Source organism: Canis lupus, chromosome 14 (genome assembly GCF_011100685.1).
Source record: "Canis lupus familiaris isolate Mischka breed German Shepherd chromosome 14, alternate assembly UU_Cfam_GSD_1.0, whole genome shotgun sequence".
Taxonomy (NCBI): Eukaryota; Metazoa; Chordata; class Mammalia; order Carnivora; family Canidae; genus Canis; species Canis lupus.
This window is the reverse complement of record NC_049235.1, coordinates 13762616-13782300: the sequence shown is the minus strand read 5'-3', so window position 1 is coordinate 13782300 and position 19685 is coordinate 13762616. Positions and strand designations below refer to the sequence as shown.

The 19685-nt window shown below is 34.8% G+C and overlaps 1 protein-coding gene across 8 annotated transcripts in view; it reads right to left on the bottom strand.

Annotated features, from left to right (window-relative positions):
* The window catches only part of RUNDC3B (RUN domain containing 3B), a 168928-nt gene that overhangs the window by 128998 nt on the left and 20245 nt on the right, over positions 1-19685 (bottom strand). For 5 of the 8 annotated variants that reach the window (XR_005369349.1, XM_038556690.1, XM_038556695.1 and 2 more), the window contains exon 2: positions 1016-1131. Coding sequence is in view for 7 of the 8 variants with exons in the window: in XM_038556690.1 (XP_038412618.1) it covers positions 1016-1131 (116 nt within the window). In the remaining variant the exon portion in view is untranslated. Of the gene's footprint in view, positions 1-1015; positions 1132-19167; positions 19305-19685 lie in introns of those variants that run through there. The other 3 variants (XM_038556691.1, XM_038556693.1, XM_038556696.1) reach the window with 1 other exon arrangement.

Here is a 19685-nt window from a genome sequence, read left to right as displayed (position 1 = left end):
TTAACAGAAAAGCAAACTTTTAACAGAAAAGTGATTTTATGGACCCCATTTTAAATTGCAAAGGAATGACTGAATCCAGATTTTATTTTCCCATGGAATTAATTTCAACCCTTTATTATAGGCACACAAGACTACTCAACTGATTTAAACACTTAGGAGTAAAACTTGAGGCTTTCAGCATCAAAAACCACATAAAAGAATTATCCTTTAGCTTAAATTTGAAATTCTCACAAGTTGTCTGATCAAAGCAGATTACTTATTTCAAACTATACCATTAAAAAAGTAAAGATAATAAAAACTTGAGTGAAAACAGCTGATGATCAAGTTTCCTTCAGGAAGATAATAGAATTAATGTAATAAAGTTATTTACTTATTACTAAGAGTTATGCTACGTAATGTTTCTTGGTATTATCATCTATATTTTACAGGTATTTTTAATGTAAACATATTTTATAATTCTGAGAGACCACAGTTCCCATCTTACCTTTTAAATTTTAAGAGATTTATCTTTCTAATGTAAATATATTTACTGATTTATTTTAAAACCATACATGAGCATATTTCCCACATACCTCTTTTAACTATTTATGGCAGAAAACCTTTTCAAAGATTCCAAAGTTTAATGAAATAGAGGTTAAGCAAACAAACTTAATGCCTGCATGCTTCTTTGTAAGTTGGTCAAAATACCATCTAGTAGCCTCTGAAGATGAGCTACCTTTTAATTGAAGCTTTTATTTTAATTACTTACGGAAAGTGACTCTGCTCCCTGTATGTGACACTTAATGCACTCAACACTTTTAATGCACCCTGGAAACAGGCATAAATAGGAGAACAGAAATTCATTTCCAGGGACAAAGCATAGGTCAAAAGATTAGGCATTCTAAAATCAGTTTTATGTTTCTCAAGATGCAATATGGTTATTATCTAAAAGCATATCAAACTGTATGGATTCTAAAATTTCAGGCTTATAAAAAAGAAAGCTGTTGTGAGAATAAACTTATATTAATTCTGTTACCTTTTAGCCGGTGACTTAGAATCTGTTCCAAAATAGCTGCAAAATTGTTAAATTCAGGAGAAGAATCGTCAATTGTCTCAAAGCAGGACCGATCAATTAGCGTCTTCACAGAAAACCTGTGAAAAAAAGAGAGTTGATTCATTCACCTAAGCAGGAAAAATGGAAAGGAAGCAATTTAGGGAAGTATTACAAAAAATAATCTTAAGTATTATATATATTGAAAACTATTCAAATTTACTCTGTGAATAGAAAATTTTACATAAAAATCAGGCTTTCAGTTATATATTTACTGTCTATTGAACACAATAAGACTTAGGAGTAGCTCACTATTTTCATGGCATTAAAATCAGAATTTAAAATATGACCTTAATTATGAATTCTAAAAACTCAAAAGCTACAATACTGCATATAAGAAATTTAAGTGTCAGACCTAAATGCTTTTAAGAGTTTTAGAGTACAAAATTGAATGAAACAGGATGCAAGTAGTGCAGATCCAAAGTTTTTATGAGCTTTATAAATAGGAATAATTACAAATCTATAAAGTATGTTATATTTTTCCTTATCAGGATGTCCTTTGTCTCTATTTTTGACTGTCATAATCAGTGCATTTTCCAAGACTTAGCTCAAATGCCACCTCTTCAATGAAGAATTATCCTCTTGCATATTCTTAGCACAAGCATTTTGTTCGTATGGCCCTTTAAGAGACAATTATAGTTTATCTTACTGCTGTTATCTATAGTATCTACCTTACTAGAATATAAATTCCTTCAGTGGAGAAACATGTAAGTAAGGACAATCTATGAGGAAGGAAGCAATGGGGAGGCCTATGAAAGCTGTTAAATAATTAGAAAATGTAAACTATGAGGGAGGAAGAGGAGTACAAATCATTCCCTAGATCTTAGGCTGGTTGGTTATACTATTCATAAGGACAGAAAATATAGGAGGTAAGTATAAAGGGTAACATAAAGATATTTGTTTGTATGATTACATCCAAAAACCCTACCCTAAAAACTCTTCACCACCGCTTATAATATATAGGGGAATGAAAACAGTAAAACATTTATATAGTACACTATAAAACATTAGAGCTATTGAGAATTTAAGTGTTTTCTTTGTAAAAAAAAAAAAAAATTTACCAACAGTAGTTTGAATAGCGCTTGCATTCTTAGTGTACAACTTAAAATATGGACTGAGTATACTTTCTATTCCTTAGCAAATTATTCCTTTCTAAGTTTGAATCAGTTTACAACATTTTACCCCTTGCAGTTTCAAATATGAAAATCTCTGAGAGGCCCTAGAACGTGAAGTGGCTTGCCAGTACCACTTCTCCCAGAAGCTAGTTTTTGTCATAACCACTCTGTTCATTTATATCAATTCATTTACCTTCACTAAGTTCCTCTGGCTGCGTACCTAATTCCCTGGAATAGCAGCAGTGTCAGTATTCCCATGATTCTTTCTTTCTTTTTTTTTTTTTTTTTAAGATTTATTGATTTATTTGAGAGAGAGAGAGAAAGAGCTCCAGCAGGAGGGCAGAGGAAGAGGGAGAAAGAATCTCAAGGAGACTTCACAGGGCTCCATTTCAGGACCCTGAAATCACAACCTGAACCAAACGAGAGTTGGATGTTTAACCAACTGCGCCACCCAAGTGCCCTCGTGACTAACTATTTCTTCTATAATTGGGGATCCCTGGGCGGCGCAGTGGTTTAGCGCCTGCCTTTGGCCCAGGGCGCGATCCTGGAGACCCGGGATCAAATCCCACGTCGGGCTCCCGGTGCATGGAGCCTGCTTCTCCCTCTCCCTTTGCCTATGTCTCTGCCTCTCTCTCTCTCTCTGTGTGTGACTATCATAAACAAATAAAAATTTTAAAAAAAAGATACCATCTTCTATAATTCCTTTTAATTCAAATTTTATTTCCCATGTTAGCACTTTATGTGTCTTTGTCACATTTTCATCTTTGTTGGTCAATTCACTCTTTCAATTATCCATTTTGTAAAACAGCATTTGGGTTTAACACCAGGACATAAGGAGGCAACACAACTATAGGTTTTCATTTCTGTGCAGGAACTAATAGCACTTGAATGGTGACCAATGCTGGGCAGATTTAGAAAGAAGTGATATGACAGCTCACTGATAATGATGTGCATTTGTTATTAACACAATGGTTTGCAGACTAAGGTGCCAGCAACAAAATTTCATTTTATGCAATTACTCATAGTTAATACACCACGGTAGTCAAAGCAGAAGTGTGTTAGTATAGACCTGATAGTAACTAAATTGTGGTAACTGATAGTACATATTTGGACAGTACAGACTGCCCCATTTATTAATCACAAACAATTCATTACATGTTAGCATAAATAATGTATTTTTATAAAATGCATCTGTTCCAAAACAACAAAAAATTAGCAGGAACAGTACTGTTGTACCTCTATGCAAATATCTTTAATGTTATATTGAATAGAATATAATAAATCCCCATATCTGCTTCTGTATTCAATCGGTTTTAATATTATACACCGTGTAGCCTCTGAAAACCTACTGTACACTTGTTAAAGAATGGGAACAAAAAGGCAAATAATGTCTTAGAATTGTTAAGAAAATAACTCTGGCCGTTTGGACCTCTGAAAGGACAGGGTCTAAAAGCACACTTTGAAAACCACTACTCTAAGGCACTTTTTGTATGTAATGAAATAACTTTTCTCTTATGTAACTAGAGTGGTAGTAATTATATATTTTTCAGAGCATTAAGAAAATAATTATTCAAATAATTTTCAGTCTTCTCTGATTAGGACAATAACCTAGACTGAGGTGGATTAACGTTCAGTGCATAATACTATCTATAACTACAAATGGGACTCATAGGTGGAAGCCATTATGTACAGAAAAAATAAGAAAAGCTAAGAAGTAACATTGATGAAGTGGTCTCTTGTACCTAAAAGATAGCCAAATTAGATAAACATCAGATGTAATGCATGAGTAAATGAACAGAAACAAAAAAAAGATAAACAGATAAACCAGATTGAAAGGGATTTGAAAACTTGTTTTTCTTCCTATGTCCATCGCATTGAAAATACATGAGAAAAAATGCTGTCAATCGTTAGCAAACTTTTAATAAGTATAATGTTCTTATTCAGTATGAGATTGAAAAATGAAGTGTTCCTAAAATGAATAAACAAACCCCTAGTTTGGTTTTTAACCTAAATAAAAGGAAACTTTGGAACTAAATAAAAGGAAACTTTGGAACATTTAAATGTTTACCTCTAATCTTTATTAGGTAGAATGGAATAGGAAGTCTGACTCACAAACATTCATGGCAGAAGTAATCTACTGCTTTAAAAATTATGGCATTTAAGATACTAATGCACAGCAGTGAAATGAACTGAAAATTTTACTTAAACATAAAAACAATACAGTACTTACTAGATCAAAAAGAGCTACGCTTGAATATTCTATTTCTACCATAACAATCTGGTAAGATTTCAGTCACTATTGTCCTCCAGGAATAATACAGAATTTCCTAACAATTTATCTACATTGTAAAATAGAACAGGAAGAAAGGCCATGGATATTTTTTTTTAATTTTTATTTATTTATGATAGTCACAGAGAGAGAGAGAGAGAGAGGCAGAGACATAGGCAGAGGGAGAAGCAGGTTCCATGCACCGGGAGCCTGATGTGGGATTCGATCCCGGGTCTCCAGGATCACACCCTGGGCCAAAGGCAGGCGCCAAACCACTGCGCCACCCAGGGATCCCGAAAGGCCATGGATATTAATACATATATTTTTGTAGCACCAAGAACATCAGTTGTCAATCAAGTACATGCATCTTTTTATCATGTTATCAGCAGTTTCTATTCCTATAGAAGATACTAGTTGCATGACAAAAACCTAGAATGGTGAATCTCAGAGCACTAAATTACTTTTAATCCAACACTTGAATAAAAATAAAAACTAAAATAAAAACAAAGCCCAAATATCCTAAAGCATACCTTTAGACTTAGGTTCTGTTTTTTCCAAGCATAAAGATACTTAAGGGTAGGAAAGCATTTTAAATATTCTATTACATCAAGGTTGATAATGAAAAAAAAAAAAGAAAGTTTCCTGCCTTTGCTTCATCATTTATAGCCTACTCTCCTCCTACCAACACAAATCAAAATTTCAGAAGGTAACTTGGTTCCTTAGAATCCATGTTTTACTTCTAGCTAGCCAAGTCTTCCCACTCAACACTTACTTCTCTAGAATCATGTAGCTAGCTCCATTATGCCAAAATAATGAGAATCTTTTCCTCTATAACACAGTAACTAGCTAAGATGTGCTATAAAAACCAAACCTGTAAAAAGAATTTCAATACATCTAAAAAAGTATCACACAGATGCTGAGCTATTTCCTGATAATGATGACATTAATATTAGTCATCTATTTCTTGAAGAGGACTGACTTTAAAATAATGAAATGACAATTTGATGAATTGCCTAAAAATACCAAATCAAGTCTAAGTAACAACGTTTACATAAGAATTAAAAATCCAAAAATGGGGCAGCCCCAGTGGCTCAGCGGTTTAGCGCCGCCTGCAGCCCAGGGTGTGATCCTGGAGACCCTGGATTGAGTCCCACGTCAGGCTCCCTGCATGAAGCCTGCTTCTCCCTCTGCCTGTGTCTCTGTCTCTCTCTTTCTCCTCTCTGTGTATTCTCATGAATAAATAAATAAAATATATAAAAAATAATTCTTAAAAAATAAAATAAAATAAAATAAAAATAAAAATAAAAATAAAAAATGTACATAAAAGGGTCATATAATTAAGCACAGTTTTTAAAATATCTCTGTCTAAAAAGATTCTCTTTTCCACTTTCAATGCCCAAAGAAAATTTTTGTTAGGTCAGAAATAGGAAAGAATGATTGTGAATAACATCTTCAAACCTAAGAAAGCACAAACTATCATTTCTCTCTTTGGCAACATACCGAGAAAAATAAGATAGTTACCAAAACTATTTAAACTATGTTTAAAAAATGTTCATTACAAAAAAATTTTTTTTCATTACACTATATTGAATTCTTTCCATGAGTCATAGATTTGTAACATAATTTTAACTATAATTAAAAAGTAAAAATGTGACACCAAAATAAGAAATATTACTCATTAATTTCTACATTATTGGAAAGAAACCTTAAAAATTGGAAATTCACCTTTAATACTTAAGGCACTACATTAGTAATATATACATATATTCACATATATGCAGAGTGTTCAAGTAGGAAAAAAATATGTCCCATCCCCTTACAATAATCAAAATACTTCAAAAAACATAAATTTCAGGGCACCTGGGTGGCTTAGTCAGTTGAACGTCCAACTCTTGTTTTGGGCTCAGGTCATATCTCAAGAGTTGTAAGATGGAGCTTCCCATCAGGCTCTGCCTTGGGTGTGGAGCCTGCTTAGGATTCTCTCTCTTCTTTTCCCTCTGTCCTCCCCCCCCCTTAAAAACAAACAAACAAAACCCCATAAATTTCATACAGAACAGATTTTCTTACCTATACCATTATATGTCTTTACCACAGAATTATATCTGAAGATAACCAAAGCACATAGAAGCATCACATTTCAAAACTAAAAGGACTTTAGAAAAGTCACTCATAAGTGATATTTTTAAGTAGAATGTATCCAAATCCTGAGATAGAATTCTTTCCACTATTTCACACCAAAATTACAGAATTCTTTATAATGTTTATTACTGCTAGTTGTCTTTCCCAAAGGGGCAGATAACTATCTTCTGCATATTAATATAAATCAGTGATTATAAATAGTCAACACAGAGATGGCTACCGGAAACAGGATACAATTTACCTCAAATAAAATGTAAATCAGTGTGGGTAATAGCTTATTTCCTTTCTCACATTTTATACCAGAAACTCAAAAAATCTTTTTGAATCAGCAATTTGCCTTCTTTTTTTAAGTATTAGGAAAGTAAGAATTCTCCAAAATCATGTGTATCCCACTTTTCCTATAATTTTAATATTTTTACAATAAGAATTTTTTTATATATACCCTTTTACTAGGAGTCTGCACACTACTACCACAGGCCAAATCCAACCTGTTGCCAGTTTTTATAAATAAAGTTTTATTGGAACACAGGGATTAAAAAGTTCCAATCATTTTCTCTGGAATGTATAGCCTAAGATTCTCTCTCTTATTATAGTGTTTACTATTTCTAAAAATTTTACTCAATGTAAAAATTAAAAGGAGAGAGAAAATTGTATTTTAAAATATTTTCCCACCTGCACTGACAAAATTCCTTTTAAAGAGAATTTGTAATTTAGGTACTTTAAGGATGAGATACTATATACTTAACATCTTGTATTGCTATATAAGCAGGATTGATGACAACAGATTGCCCAACATGAAAAATAACATTAGACACACACGATCTTAAAAAAAAAAAAAAAAAAAAAAAAAAAACCTAAGGATAAAACGAAATTTTCCAAAAAAAAACCCATCTAGAATTAGAAAGCTATCAAACCAAGAAAACTTCCCATCTTAATATAAATAGCTCATTAAATCTCTTATATGAAAGAACTCCCAATTAAAATCCTATTAATAAAGAATACTTTATACCCTTGGATCACATATCCTTTTGGAATCTAACCGCTCTTTATCCAATGACAAACAAAAATATTCAAGTAACATATTTTAACATAGGTTAACTATCTAGCTATTCATGGCAGCAGTACAGCAATAGAAAGAACAAGGGCTTTAATATCAGGCCCTGGACTCAAACCTGGCTCTGCTATTAACTGTTTCTATCAAGACAATTAACTCCTCTGAACCTCAGTTTTGTCAGTAATCAATTACTAAGTTATTGTGAAGATTAAAAGAGATATATAAAGTATTTAATACAGTTTCAATGTACACAGAAATTACTAAATGTTAGCACACATCCACTTTCTTTTTGGAGCAGCAGCATTTCTCTAAGTAACATCTAAGCATAGAAAAAGGATTTTCAAGTGTGTGTAAATTGATTTTTTCTGATGCTATGGCTCAAATACAAACACATATACCCACACATGATTTACTACCAGTTCTTATGTATCCACAGACACTGAAGGAAGCACATAAGAGGAAAGTATAGTTTTATTTTTTATTTTTATTTTTTTAATATATATATATATATTTTTTTTTATGACAGTCACACAAAGAGAGAGAGAGAGAGGCAGAGACACAGGCAGAGGGAGAAGCAGGCTCCATGCACCGGGAGCCTGACATGGGATTCGATCCCGGGTCTCCAGGATGGCGCCCTGGGCCAAAGGCAGGCGCCAAACCGCTGCGCCACCCAGGGATCCCGAAAGTATAGTTTTAAAATCGGATATATTTGGGTTTGAATTCTAGCAATATCAGGCTTAACTATAAAACAAATCTGATTGAAACAGAAATTGCTTCAGTTAAAGAATTTTCATTACTAGTCATAAATGCTCATCTAGTATTTTTTCTCCAAAAAAGGATATTCTGCATGCATGACATAATGTATTTTCCTCAGATGTTAAGCACAGATGTTTTGTTTTATAAATTATTAAAATTTTAATTTATATTTTTAATATTAATTTTGAGACTATATCTGGAATACAAAAGAACTCAAGTGTACATTTTGGATATATGGGAATACTGTTATCCTCTTCAAAGGACAATTACCATCACTGGAAAAAAAGGCAATGTCCTTTTATCTAATGCAAAAAATGTGTATTTTCTATCTTTGAGATGATATTTTCAAAATAGTATGCATTTTATACTTTTTACCTATTTTCGTGAAATAGCTTCTATAAAATTGAATATTAAGGTACACTCCATAAGGAAATAACAAAAAATATACTTGGTTAGTTCAGTCTCACCTTTTCTTTTTTTTTATTTTTTTTAAATTTTTTTTTAGTCTCACCTTTTCTTAAACTATTATTCAAACACTAGAAAGATGAATTTTTTTCCATTTCCACATTAAATTTTAATTAGAGTAGTAATTCCATTCAAAAGAAAGTAAATTCTACTGCTGAAGCTATTACATGTTGAAACTCTACTAATCATTAGAGATTAACCATTAGGGTGACTTTTAAAAAATAAATGATGATGATTCTTCAATTCAACCTTCAATTTTATTTTTGAAATGTCCATTGCACTGATATTATTCTTTACTAAATATAATTACCTCAGTTGAAACATGCCTACTATGTGCTAAATGCTGGAAATAAACTAGATGCTAAATAAACTATGATTCCAATATTTGAGAAATTCACATTCTAGTAAAAGACAAAAAGATAATCAGATTACAGCATAACTGGTGCTATAGTTATTTATATAACCTATTCCAGAAAAGACTTAAGACTGCTTATGGGGGCATATAAAATACCATCAGTTGGCTGCATAAATTAAAACTGGGGAGGAAGGGACGCCTGGGTGGTTCAGTGGTTTAGCATCTGCCTTCAGCTCAGAGTGATCCTGGGGTCCTGGAATAGAGTCCCAAATCTGGCTCCCCACAGGGAGCCTGCTTCTCCCTCTGCCTCTGTCTTTGCCTCTCTCCATGTGACTCTCATGAATAAAAAAAAAAAAATCTTAAAAAAAAAAAAAACTAGAGAGGAAGATGAAAAATGTGGGAATAGACTAAGGTGGATGGAGTAAATGGTGGTAGACCAGTGCTCCCAAAGAGTACAGCTAGAAAAACTGGGGAAGGGGGAGGAACTACAGAAATCGTATGTTTGAAGCCTGTGGACGGTGGCTAAAACATTAAGAATCAGAGGAGTTAAGACTCCAGAAAGAGTAAAGCTCAAAAATAGGTTGACTGCTATAGCTGCTTTTACCCAGGAGTGTCTGTCAATTCTGAGTATGGCAGGGTCTAATTCCCACAGAAGAGTGCTAGTGGGGAACAGAAAAACTAGGAAAGCTTTTGAAGGAATTCTGGGAAGGCCACAAACACTTTCTGTCAGCAGAAGACTAAAATCCTAATCAGAAAGCCTCTGATTAACACAATAAAGCACTTCGTAGTTCCAGAAGACAAATAATAGTTTAAGACTAGCAGAGAAAGAGTGCTAAAAAATATACCAAGCCTAGTAGGTTCAAAACCCTACTATGTGCTAAATGCTGGAAATGAACTACTTACCAGAGTTGAAACCCAGCCTGGATTCAGCACCATTCCCTGACTGAATGAAGGCAATCAGCTACCACTCTATCTTTCCAGAAGAGATAACATTAGTAAGGAAAGTAAGCACTATGCTATATTATGAGCCATGGGCACTAATAAGCTCTTGGCCACATTTTCTTCAAATTGATGGGTGCACTCTACCTGTGGTCTTTTTCTACTGTATGTTATGTTCTGATGAATACTTCTGACATGATGGTTGACCAAGTGGTAAGTATAATAGCACTCAAAGAACAACAAAAGTGCTGAAAATTTTAATACACACCATCTGGTATTCAGTAAAAAGAAATCTATATATGCCAAAAAACAAGACTACATGACAAAGAAAGGAAGAGAGAAAACACAATAAAAAGAGATGTAAAATGATCCAAATATTCTAAATTAGTGATCAGAACTTTTAGATAACTGATTAATAGGATCTATGGAAGACAGGAAAAGATGGATATAGATAAAAAGATATGTATTTTTATATGAGGATTAGAGAAATTAAAATTCAAAACTATCTGAAATTAAAAACTCATTTAATTTACTCAGTAGATGAGAAACAGAAGACAAGATTAATGAAAAGAAGTCATACAAAATATACAAACTGAAGTAAAGAGAGAATAAAGAAGAGAAGATACAGAAAAGAAAGAATGTAAGTCAAATAGAATCTGATAAAATTTAACATACATGAAACTGGGGAGTGTAAAAGTAGCCAAAATTTTTCCAAACCTGATGGAAGAACAATGGTAAGGGTAAATATGTGGGTAAATGCAAATGTGTATTGCCTAAATATCAAGAATAAAATATAGCAATAAAAGAATCTTGTGCAACTTAAAATATATGTGTAAATATATATAAAAAATATAAAGTCCATATATGTAGACTTAAAATGTCCAGAATAAGAAGGAATAAATAGTTCTAACATTACTGGAGAAGCAGTGAGAGTTAAATTTATATTACACTGTGATAAATTAAGAGTAACTGCCAAAAGGATAGGAATCCAACATGTACACAGAAGAAGAAAAAAAATTTATGATTAACAAGTTCATTGGGAGAAAAACTGGAATAGTGGAATAAATAAAAAATATTTCACTGATATATAAGAAAAGAGAAAAAAGTAAACATAAAACAAAGAATAAAATGGTAGCTATAAACCCAAATAAGATAACATTAAATGTAAATGGACTAAATACTCTAATGAGATAAAACTCAATTCTATCCTGCCTACAAGAGACATTTTAAATTTAAGGACAAAAAGATTTAAAGTTAAGGATGGAAAAAGATACATCATACAAACATTAGCTGTAAGAAAGCTGTCTAAACTATAATAATAGCAGACAAAATTGACATTAAGAAAATAACGGTATGAAAGATAAAAACATTTCATGGTGACAAAGGATCCAGCCCCGAGGAAGAGATCACAATTTTGTGTTTAAAAAAAAAAAAAGATTTATTTATTTATTTATTTGAGAGAGAGAATGAGTAGGAGGGAGGGAGACTCTGAAGCAGAGCCAAACATAGGGCTCCATCTCATGAGCCTGAGATCATGACGTGAGCTGAAACCAAGAGTCAGACATTTTACTGACTGCAGCTACCCAGGCACCCCAAGAGATCACAATTATACATCCACACACACCCAATAATAAAGCAACAAAATACTGACAGCAAAAATAACAGAAAAGAGGAAATAGACAAAGGTACCTTCAGTGACAGACATCTCTCTCAAAATTAGATAGATTAAGCATATAAAAAAACAGGTAAGGATAAAGAAGTATAAATAACACAATTAAACTTAGATATAACTAATATAGAACATGCAATTAATGACAGTATTTTTTCAAATGTATATAAAATATTATCTAAATTAACCATATGTTGTATCATAAAGCAAGTATAAACAAAACTTCAAAAGTCTGAAATCTTTCAGACTATGTTCTCTATAAATATAGTGGAATTAAGTTAAAAACCAGTATCTAAAAATAACTGGAAAATCCTCCACTATTTGAAAGTAATAAATTTTTAAAATAATCCATGAGTCAAAGAAGAAAACCCAATGGAAATGAGAAAACATTTTAAACTAATTAATAATAAAGATACATTTCAAATCTTGTTAGCAATCCTAAAATAATGTCAAAAAAGGACATCTGTAGATGTCAAAGGCATATTTATAAAAAAAGAAAGGCTGAAAAACAATGATCTAAACTCTTGTCTCAAGAAATTAGAAAAAGAGGAACTTAAACTCAAAGAAATAATAAAGAAGTCAATGAATTCAGAAATAAATGTATGGCAGGGAAAATTAACAAAGCTAAAAGTTGGCTTTTGAAAAGATACATAAAATTCATAAGCTAACAAGAAAAAAATGGGAAAAACAGAAATTAGCAGTATCATGAAAGAAAATGGAAAATTACTATAGATTTTTTAAACAACAAAAATATATGAAAAGGATATTTTAAAGATCTTAAGCATAAATGTGGTAATATACATGGAGAACTCACTGAAGACTGATTCTAGAAGAAACAGGAAATCTGAATTGTACAGTGTCTATTAAATAAATTGAATCTGTTACTTAAAGACTTCCCACAAAGACAATTAGCAGTTCAGATGTCTTCCCTGGTGAATTCTTTCAAAAGTTTAAGAAATAATCTAATGTTATACAAATTATTCTACTGAAGGATACTTCCCAACTTGCTTTATAAGGTCAGATAATCTTAATGACAAAACTAAACAAGGACACTGTAAGAAAGAACAATTACAGATAAACCTCTTCCGTGAACATACATACAAAAATCCCAAATGGAATATTAACTCATTGAATGCAAAGATACATAAAAAAGATGATATAGCACAACCAAGAGTTTTTATTCCAAAGTAGTTTAACCTTCAAAAGTCAACCAATATAATTCACTACATAAACAGAAAATAAGGAAGAGAAATTATGTTTACTTTGATAGACAAAAACATTTGATGGCAAACATCTACTTCATGGTAAAATATTTAATGTTTTCAGCAATCCTCTGGTCCTAGCCAGTGCAGGAACACAAGAAAACAATGGCATTATGTTTTAAACGAGATGACATAACCGTGTTCAAACTTTGAAAAAAAAAAAACTGCAGAAAATCTGTTAGAATTAATAAGTAAATATGGTAAGATTACTACATTATGAGACAAATATTTTAAAAGGTTGATTATATGCCTATATATCAGCAAAAAAGGAAATGTAAAAATTTAATCATCAGTTACAATATAAAAATATAAAAACTTTAAAAAGAGGTGTATATGTATATTCAAAACTATAAATACTTTTGAGAAAAAATTCAGAATATTTAAATACATGAAGGGTAATGTTCTTTTCCTTGACCTGAGTGCTAGTTACAATGTAGGGTCTTCTTTGCAAAAATTCACTGACCTGTATGCTTATGCTATGTGTACTCTCTGTATGCAGATTATAAATCAGTAATAATTTAAATGAAAAATGTGGAAGCAAAGTAAAGCTAAGAATAAAGCTAAATGCATTACACTCATGTTTTATATATCCTTTATAAATCTGCTTGGCCACAGATTTAACACTAAAATTTCTAAAGCTGTGTAAAAAAGAAGTTGTCAGTTAACACATTTGTGTCCAGTAGATATAAATAAACCAGCTGCCTAGAGATACAATCCTTGGCACTAAAATATTTCCCATAGCAATCTTCACAAAAAGATGACACTTCTTGACATAATAAACAACGTTCCTGACAGCAACTTCAAGACCTTTTGTGACTGCTTCTTCTGATCACTCACAATATAGGCTGATGGAAACTTACCAATGCACAATTGTGAAAAAGCAACTGTTGACAGGAGCTTGTGAAGCAATGCTGTCTACGTACCCAGCTGCTTTCTGATGATCTGGACCAACTCAGAGATATATCTTTTAAACTTGTAAGAATGAATATAAGAGTGGATAAGCTTCACATATTCCCCCTTGAATATCCTATCTTTCAACAGAGCTTCCGACATTTATCAATACACAGTGGAGTTAAGATAAGCAGTGAAGTTGAATGTGTGGAGGACAGCTATTCTCCCTAAGTTGAGTAAAAACCCATTCTAGCTAGGGGAAGAGATAATCACCTTCTCTGAATGCTGAGAAGGTTATCCAAGCCTAATAGCTGAAAAGATGATCATGCTACCTCCATCATGAATACCTACTATCAGGGCTCTAAACAATCCTTAGAAATAATACTGAACCTGCTCTAAAAGAATACAACTGGGATCCCTGGGTGGCGCAGCGGTTTGGCGCCTGCCTTTGGCCCAGGGCGCGATCCTGGAGACCCAGGATCGAATCCCACGTCAGGCTCCCGGTGCATGGAGCCTGCTTCTCCCTCTGCCTGTGTCTCTGCCTCTCTCTCTCTCTCTCTCTGTGACTATCATAAATAAATAAAATTTAAAAAAAAAAAAAAAAAAAAAAAAAAAAAAAAAAAAAAAGAATACAACTAAACATGTTAATCAGAGACCAAAACCAAAGTTCTGCCACACAGGGTATGACTAAAAGAGCTTTAGCCAAAAATACAATCACTGTGGCCAAGGTATGAACAGTCTCATGAGGCATACGCAAAGAAACAGTGACAAAGAAAGTAAAGTCACTGAATTCAAAGTTATTTAAAAGATAATACTGCCAATCATACTAACATTTTACATATCTGCAAGTTCACCCACAGAGTTCAAACACAGGAATAGACTTTTTTTTTTTCTGATTATTCATCAACTATAATGTTAAGCTCAGAGTGCTAATGCTCATTTATTCAACTGAGGCCTCTGGCTGCCTTTTTATTTTAACACATGATAAATTTACTTATCTGCTTTCCTAGTTCACAGCCAATTGTAATAAACAAGTGAGGAATAGGAAGCACAGAGGAAACAGCTGCTGGAAATAGGTAGAGTTGTAAGAAATAACAGATAACTTGGTAGGAAGCAATAGCAAAATGCAAAGGCACACAAAAAAATTCAAACACAATCTCCTGGGACCACGTAGCAAAAAGCTCTATGCATCTCAAGAGTCCTCAAGGGGAGCCACAGCACCAGGGCATATTCACAGAAACAGATTTAGAGTAAAATCCTCAAAAAAGATTATATTATTCTTTAGAGAATCTTTTAAAGAAGGTAGGGAAACATGTAATCCATTTTTAAAAGTAGTTCACCCAAAATGTTTTAAGTAGTATTATTTATTGTACCTTAACCGTGAACACTTAAATTATAAGCTTCATTTATACAGAAGATTGCACTCCACAACTAATGCTGAGTAGAGAAAGCACTGTATCTGATGGGAGGATTTTAAGCTTAACTCAAACATTTATAACATAGAGAAATATGAGCACCTCATTCCCTGACTACACTGGAAAACATAAGGCCCTACTGTTACTTGAAATAACATTCAAATTATGAAATAATATCTTTACCCACACAAAACCAAGAATAACTATGTAAAGCCTATTAGAAGTACTTTAATTTTGAAAACCATCATTTGTCTCCACTCATCACTCTTTCTCCTGAAATGGCTGTTAATCCTTTCCAGCCACAAAACAAGATTATGACTATGTGAGTAGTTTCTCTTAAGGTATTGATGAAAAGTTTAGCAAATATTATTCTAAAATCTGTTATGCAGTATATAGTTAAAATCTATAAACTGTATACATATATATAGTACTGTAAACGTTCTTTTAAAACAATGTTAACCCTCAGAAAGAGAATTTCTATTTTAATTGTCTTTGTCAACAAAAGTAAAAATCAAAGGAATATGTAAGTTTTTCAATAAAACATGAAGCTTAAAAAATGACAGAAAAAATGGGATCCCTGGGTGGCGCAGCAGTTTAGCACCTGCCTTTGGCCCAGGGCGCGATCCTGGAGACCCTGGATCGAGTCCCACGTTGGGCTCCCAGTGCATGGAGCCTGCTTCTCCCTCTGCCTATGTCTCTCTCTGCCTCTCTCTCTCTCTCTCTCTCTCTCTGTGACTATCATAAATAAATAAAAATTGAAAAAAAAATGACAGAAAAAATGACTAATGTACCTGATTTTTTATGGATGAAAAATAGAGGTTAACAAAAAGCCTGCAGGACTTTAAAAAATTAATTTTCAAACTTCTTAATGTAAAGAACATGCAGGGAAAATACTAGTCGGTACACAGAGCCAAAATCAGTCTATGAATATTTTGGAGTTGAGTGTGGAATATTTAGAGGCCTCAAATGACCTACTTTCTTTCTACCACAATCCGTAAAAAAGCATGATAAAATAATACCAAGTACCATACAAGCATTTTTAAGGCTACCATACATAAATGGTCAATAGAACAAAAACAAGAGATAAAATAATTATATACATAATCACAATGAATCAAAATTCAATTCAATTCACATCCTGACTATCTTACCTAATCGAGCACCCACTTTGAAACTTTGACACCATAACAATACTGTTCTTGTACAAGGCTTTAAATGTAAAAAAAAAATTTTTTTAATGTAAAAAAATTGTGTAATTATATAACAAGACTTTAAAACTAAGCTGAGAATATGTTGTTAAGGGGTAAGGAAAAACATTATTGTATAAACATTATAGATACAGAATGATACGTGGTGGGAGGAGAATTTTTGTTTTGATTTGCTTTGGTAAACTGTTCACAAGTTTTCTAGAACATCAGTAGAGAAACATAAAATGGAACATAGTCCAGAATGTTTCTGCTTAGAGAGAAAAATGCACATACTCATCTAGCTACCATTAAACATATATCTACCATTACCCTGTCATATTTGGAGAAATTCTAAGAAAGTGTCAACACATTTTATTTGAAGTCTATTATTAGTTTTACGGGTGTTATTGAAGGTTACTAAAAATTTAGGCCAAGATGATTTTACAGATGTGAAAACTAGATGAGGTGTTTGTGTGGCTTGTTAAAGGATATACAACCAGTTAATGACAGAGTAAACTTAGAACTCAAACTCTAAACCAATTTCTTTCCAACTTAAATATCAAATCACCTCTAATTTGATATATAAAAATTTAAAAATGAATTCGTTAAGAGACAAGGGTGAGATACCACAATTTGGTAACTCTGAAAGGCAAAGAAACATGAATGCATAAATATTGATTTGTTTAAGCAGGGCTACTTTAAACACACAAATGGCCTAGAATGACTTTTTTCCAAAAAGTAAAAGCCTTTTAGACAAAGCCTAAGAAACAGATCCCATTACTACTGAGATGGATGATAATTTATGTAAACCATCAACTCTTCATACATGAAGAACAGCCTTAGTAGTAAGTCCACACAAATACATACACAAATTGAAATCTAAGCCAGAAATCGAAATTTACTTTAGCTACAATACAAAATTTATGTGTAAACTAAGGTCAGTACTTACATTCATTCTGCAATAGAAACCAATAATTATGCAAATAAGATGAATGAGAATACAGTGAGCTTAGACAGCTGTCCACACCAATCAGTGTGATTTGACTGAAATTTCTTAAACATAACTTAAAATGTTATTTAAATAAGGTTGAGATACAAGTCCTTTCTTCTGGCCTGCCTCTGATGAGGAAGCAGATGAACATCAAGTAACCTAAAATCATCCTGGACAAAAATGGAGAAGGAGAAGAAAGACTACCCATTACTGAATTTATTCATTCAATAAATATTAATTGAACATAAGATGCTATAGTGTGAATAATTTTTCTTTAAAGACAATCGCAAAAAGCTGCCCTGCAAAGTTTAACTGAGGGAGCTTTAATGAAATGCATTACTCCAAGAAGCATGGTTGGAGCCTGCTTGAGATGATCGTCTTTTAAAAAAAAACAATAATTTTTTTATATATATATAAAATAAAATAAATTAGCCTTGCTTACTGTTCTATTTTCCTAACTAAAAAAAAAAAAAAAAAATTCCTGGATCAAAAAAATTTAATACCTGTCTTCCTCAAAAAGTTGCATCCTCGACAGCACAAATGGTAAATTAAACCAAGGTCACATTATTTTACTGTTTATAGGTCCAAGTGCCATACAGTTGGTGAGACAGGTCTTCCTGCTATTTAGACAAACATCTGTAATAGTCCAGGTTAAAAAAAAAAAAAAAGAAAAGAAAAACTCGCTCAAAGTTACTGAATATAAGTCCTAATAGAAGTATCTGTATGCTACCTCAGATGCTAGGCACACTTTTAAACAAGAAGAAATGCAGAGAACCTGAAAAGGAGGAAAAGGTGTCATCACTCTTTAATTCCTGGAAGATTATCGATGGTTGCTGCCGAGATGTTTGGTGAAAAATCAGTTATTTCTGAATACAGATGCGCATAATTATTCCTTTTATGTTTCCATATTATTGTAGTGTAAAGGAATATTACACTCATAATTAGAAAACCTTTGAGGGAAGGCAAGACGTGGAATAAATCAGTGGCACGAAGACTAGGGGTCCTGCACAAGTCCCGCTCTCAGGAACAACTGCAGAAACCGCACTAGCACCGCAATTTAAAAGTGGAGAGAACACACACACACACACACACACACACACACACGCGGGGCAGGCTGGTAGTAGACGTTCAGTACTGGTGCAATGGAATAACTGAATATTCGCGTACAGAAGCCAAAACAATAAGAGGACGCATTCCGACTTGGGGGCCACACGGGAGACAACCACACTAACGACGACTTTACCAAAAGCTGGCTGACAGCTCGACGGTCCGTCCTGCCCTCCTCCCTTCCTCGGACACTAGAAGGCACGCTCAGAACCAAGCCCCCCCCCCCCGCGCCCCGCCCCGCGCCTCACCCTCCCGGGGTTCCAGCGCCGAAACTGACGGAAAGTGGGCGGCCTGGAGGCCCCGGCCCCGGCCCCGGCCCCGGCCTCGGCCCCGGCTCCTCTCCGGGCGCCGGCGCCCGCGGACACGCCCGAGCGGCAGACGCTCCGGCCGCAGCCCGCCCGCGCGCTCGCCCCAAGCCCTGGGCGCCGCCCCCCCTCGCCGCGGGCCGCGGGCCGCGCCGTACCTGCACACGGTGATGAGGTTCCTCCTCTCCACCGCAGCATTGCGGGCGCTCAGGCTCTTCTTGCCGCCGCCGCCGCCGCCGCCGCCGCCGCCCCCGCCGCGGCTCCCGCTCAGGCCCCCCAGGCTCCGGGTGGCCATGGCGGGCTGACCCCCGCGCCCCTTTTGTCTGCCGCGACCCTCCCGCCCCCCCACACCCGCTCCCCAAGGCTCTTGCTCGCTTTGCGACCGCGGGGGCCCTGAGAGGGGCGGGAGGCGGGGGGCGGGGGCCGGGGGGCAGGAGCGAGGACCGACCGAGGGTGCGGGAGACCGCGCGGGAACTCGTACCCGGGCGCCGGCGGCTGGCGCTCCGCACCCAAGCGCCGCACGCGCGCACACACACAGGGACACACACTCACGGACACTCACGCGCACACACGCACGCACCTCCCCCGCCCTCGCGCGCGCCGCCGGCCGCCGGGCTGCGCGTGCCGGGCGGCCCCGGGCGCTCCCCGGCTTCCCGAGGGACCTCGGCGGCAGCAC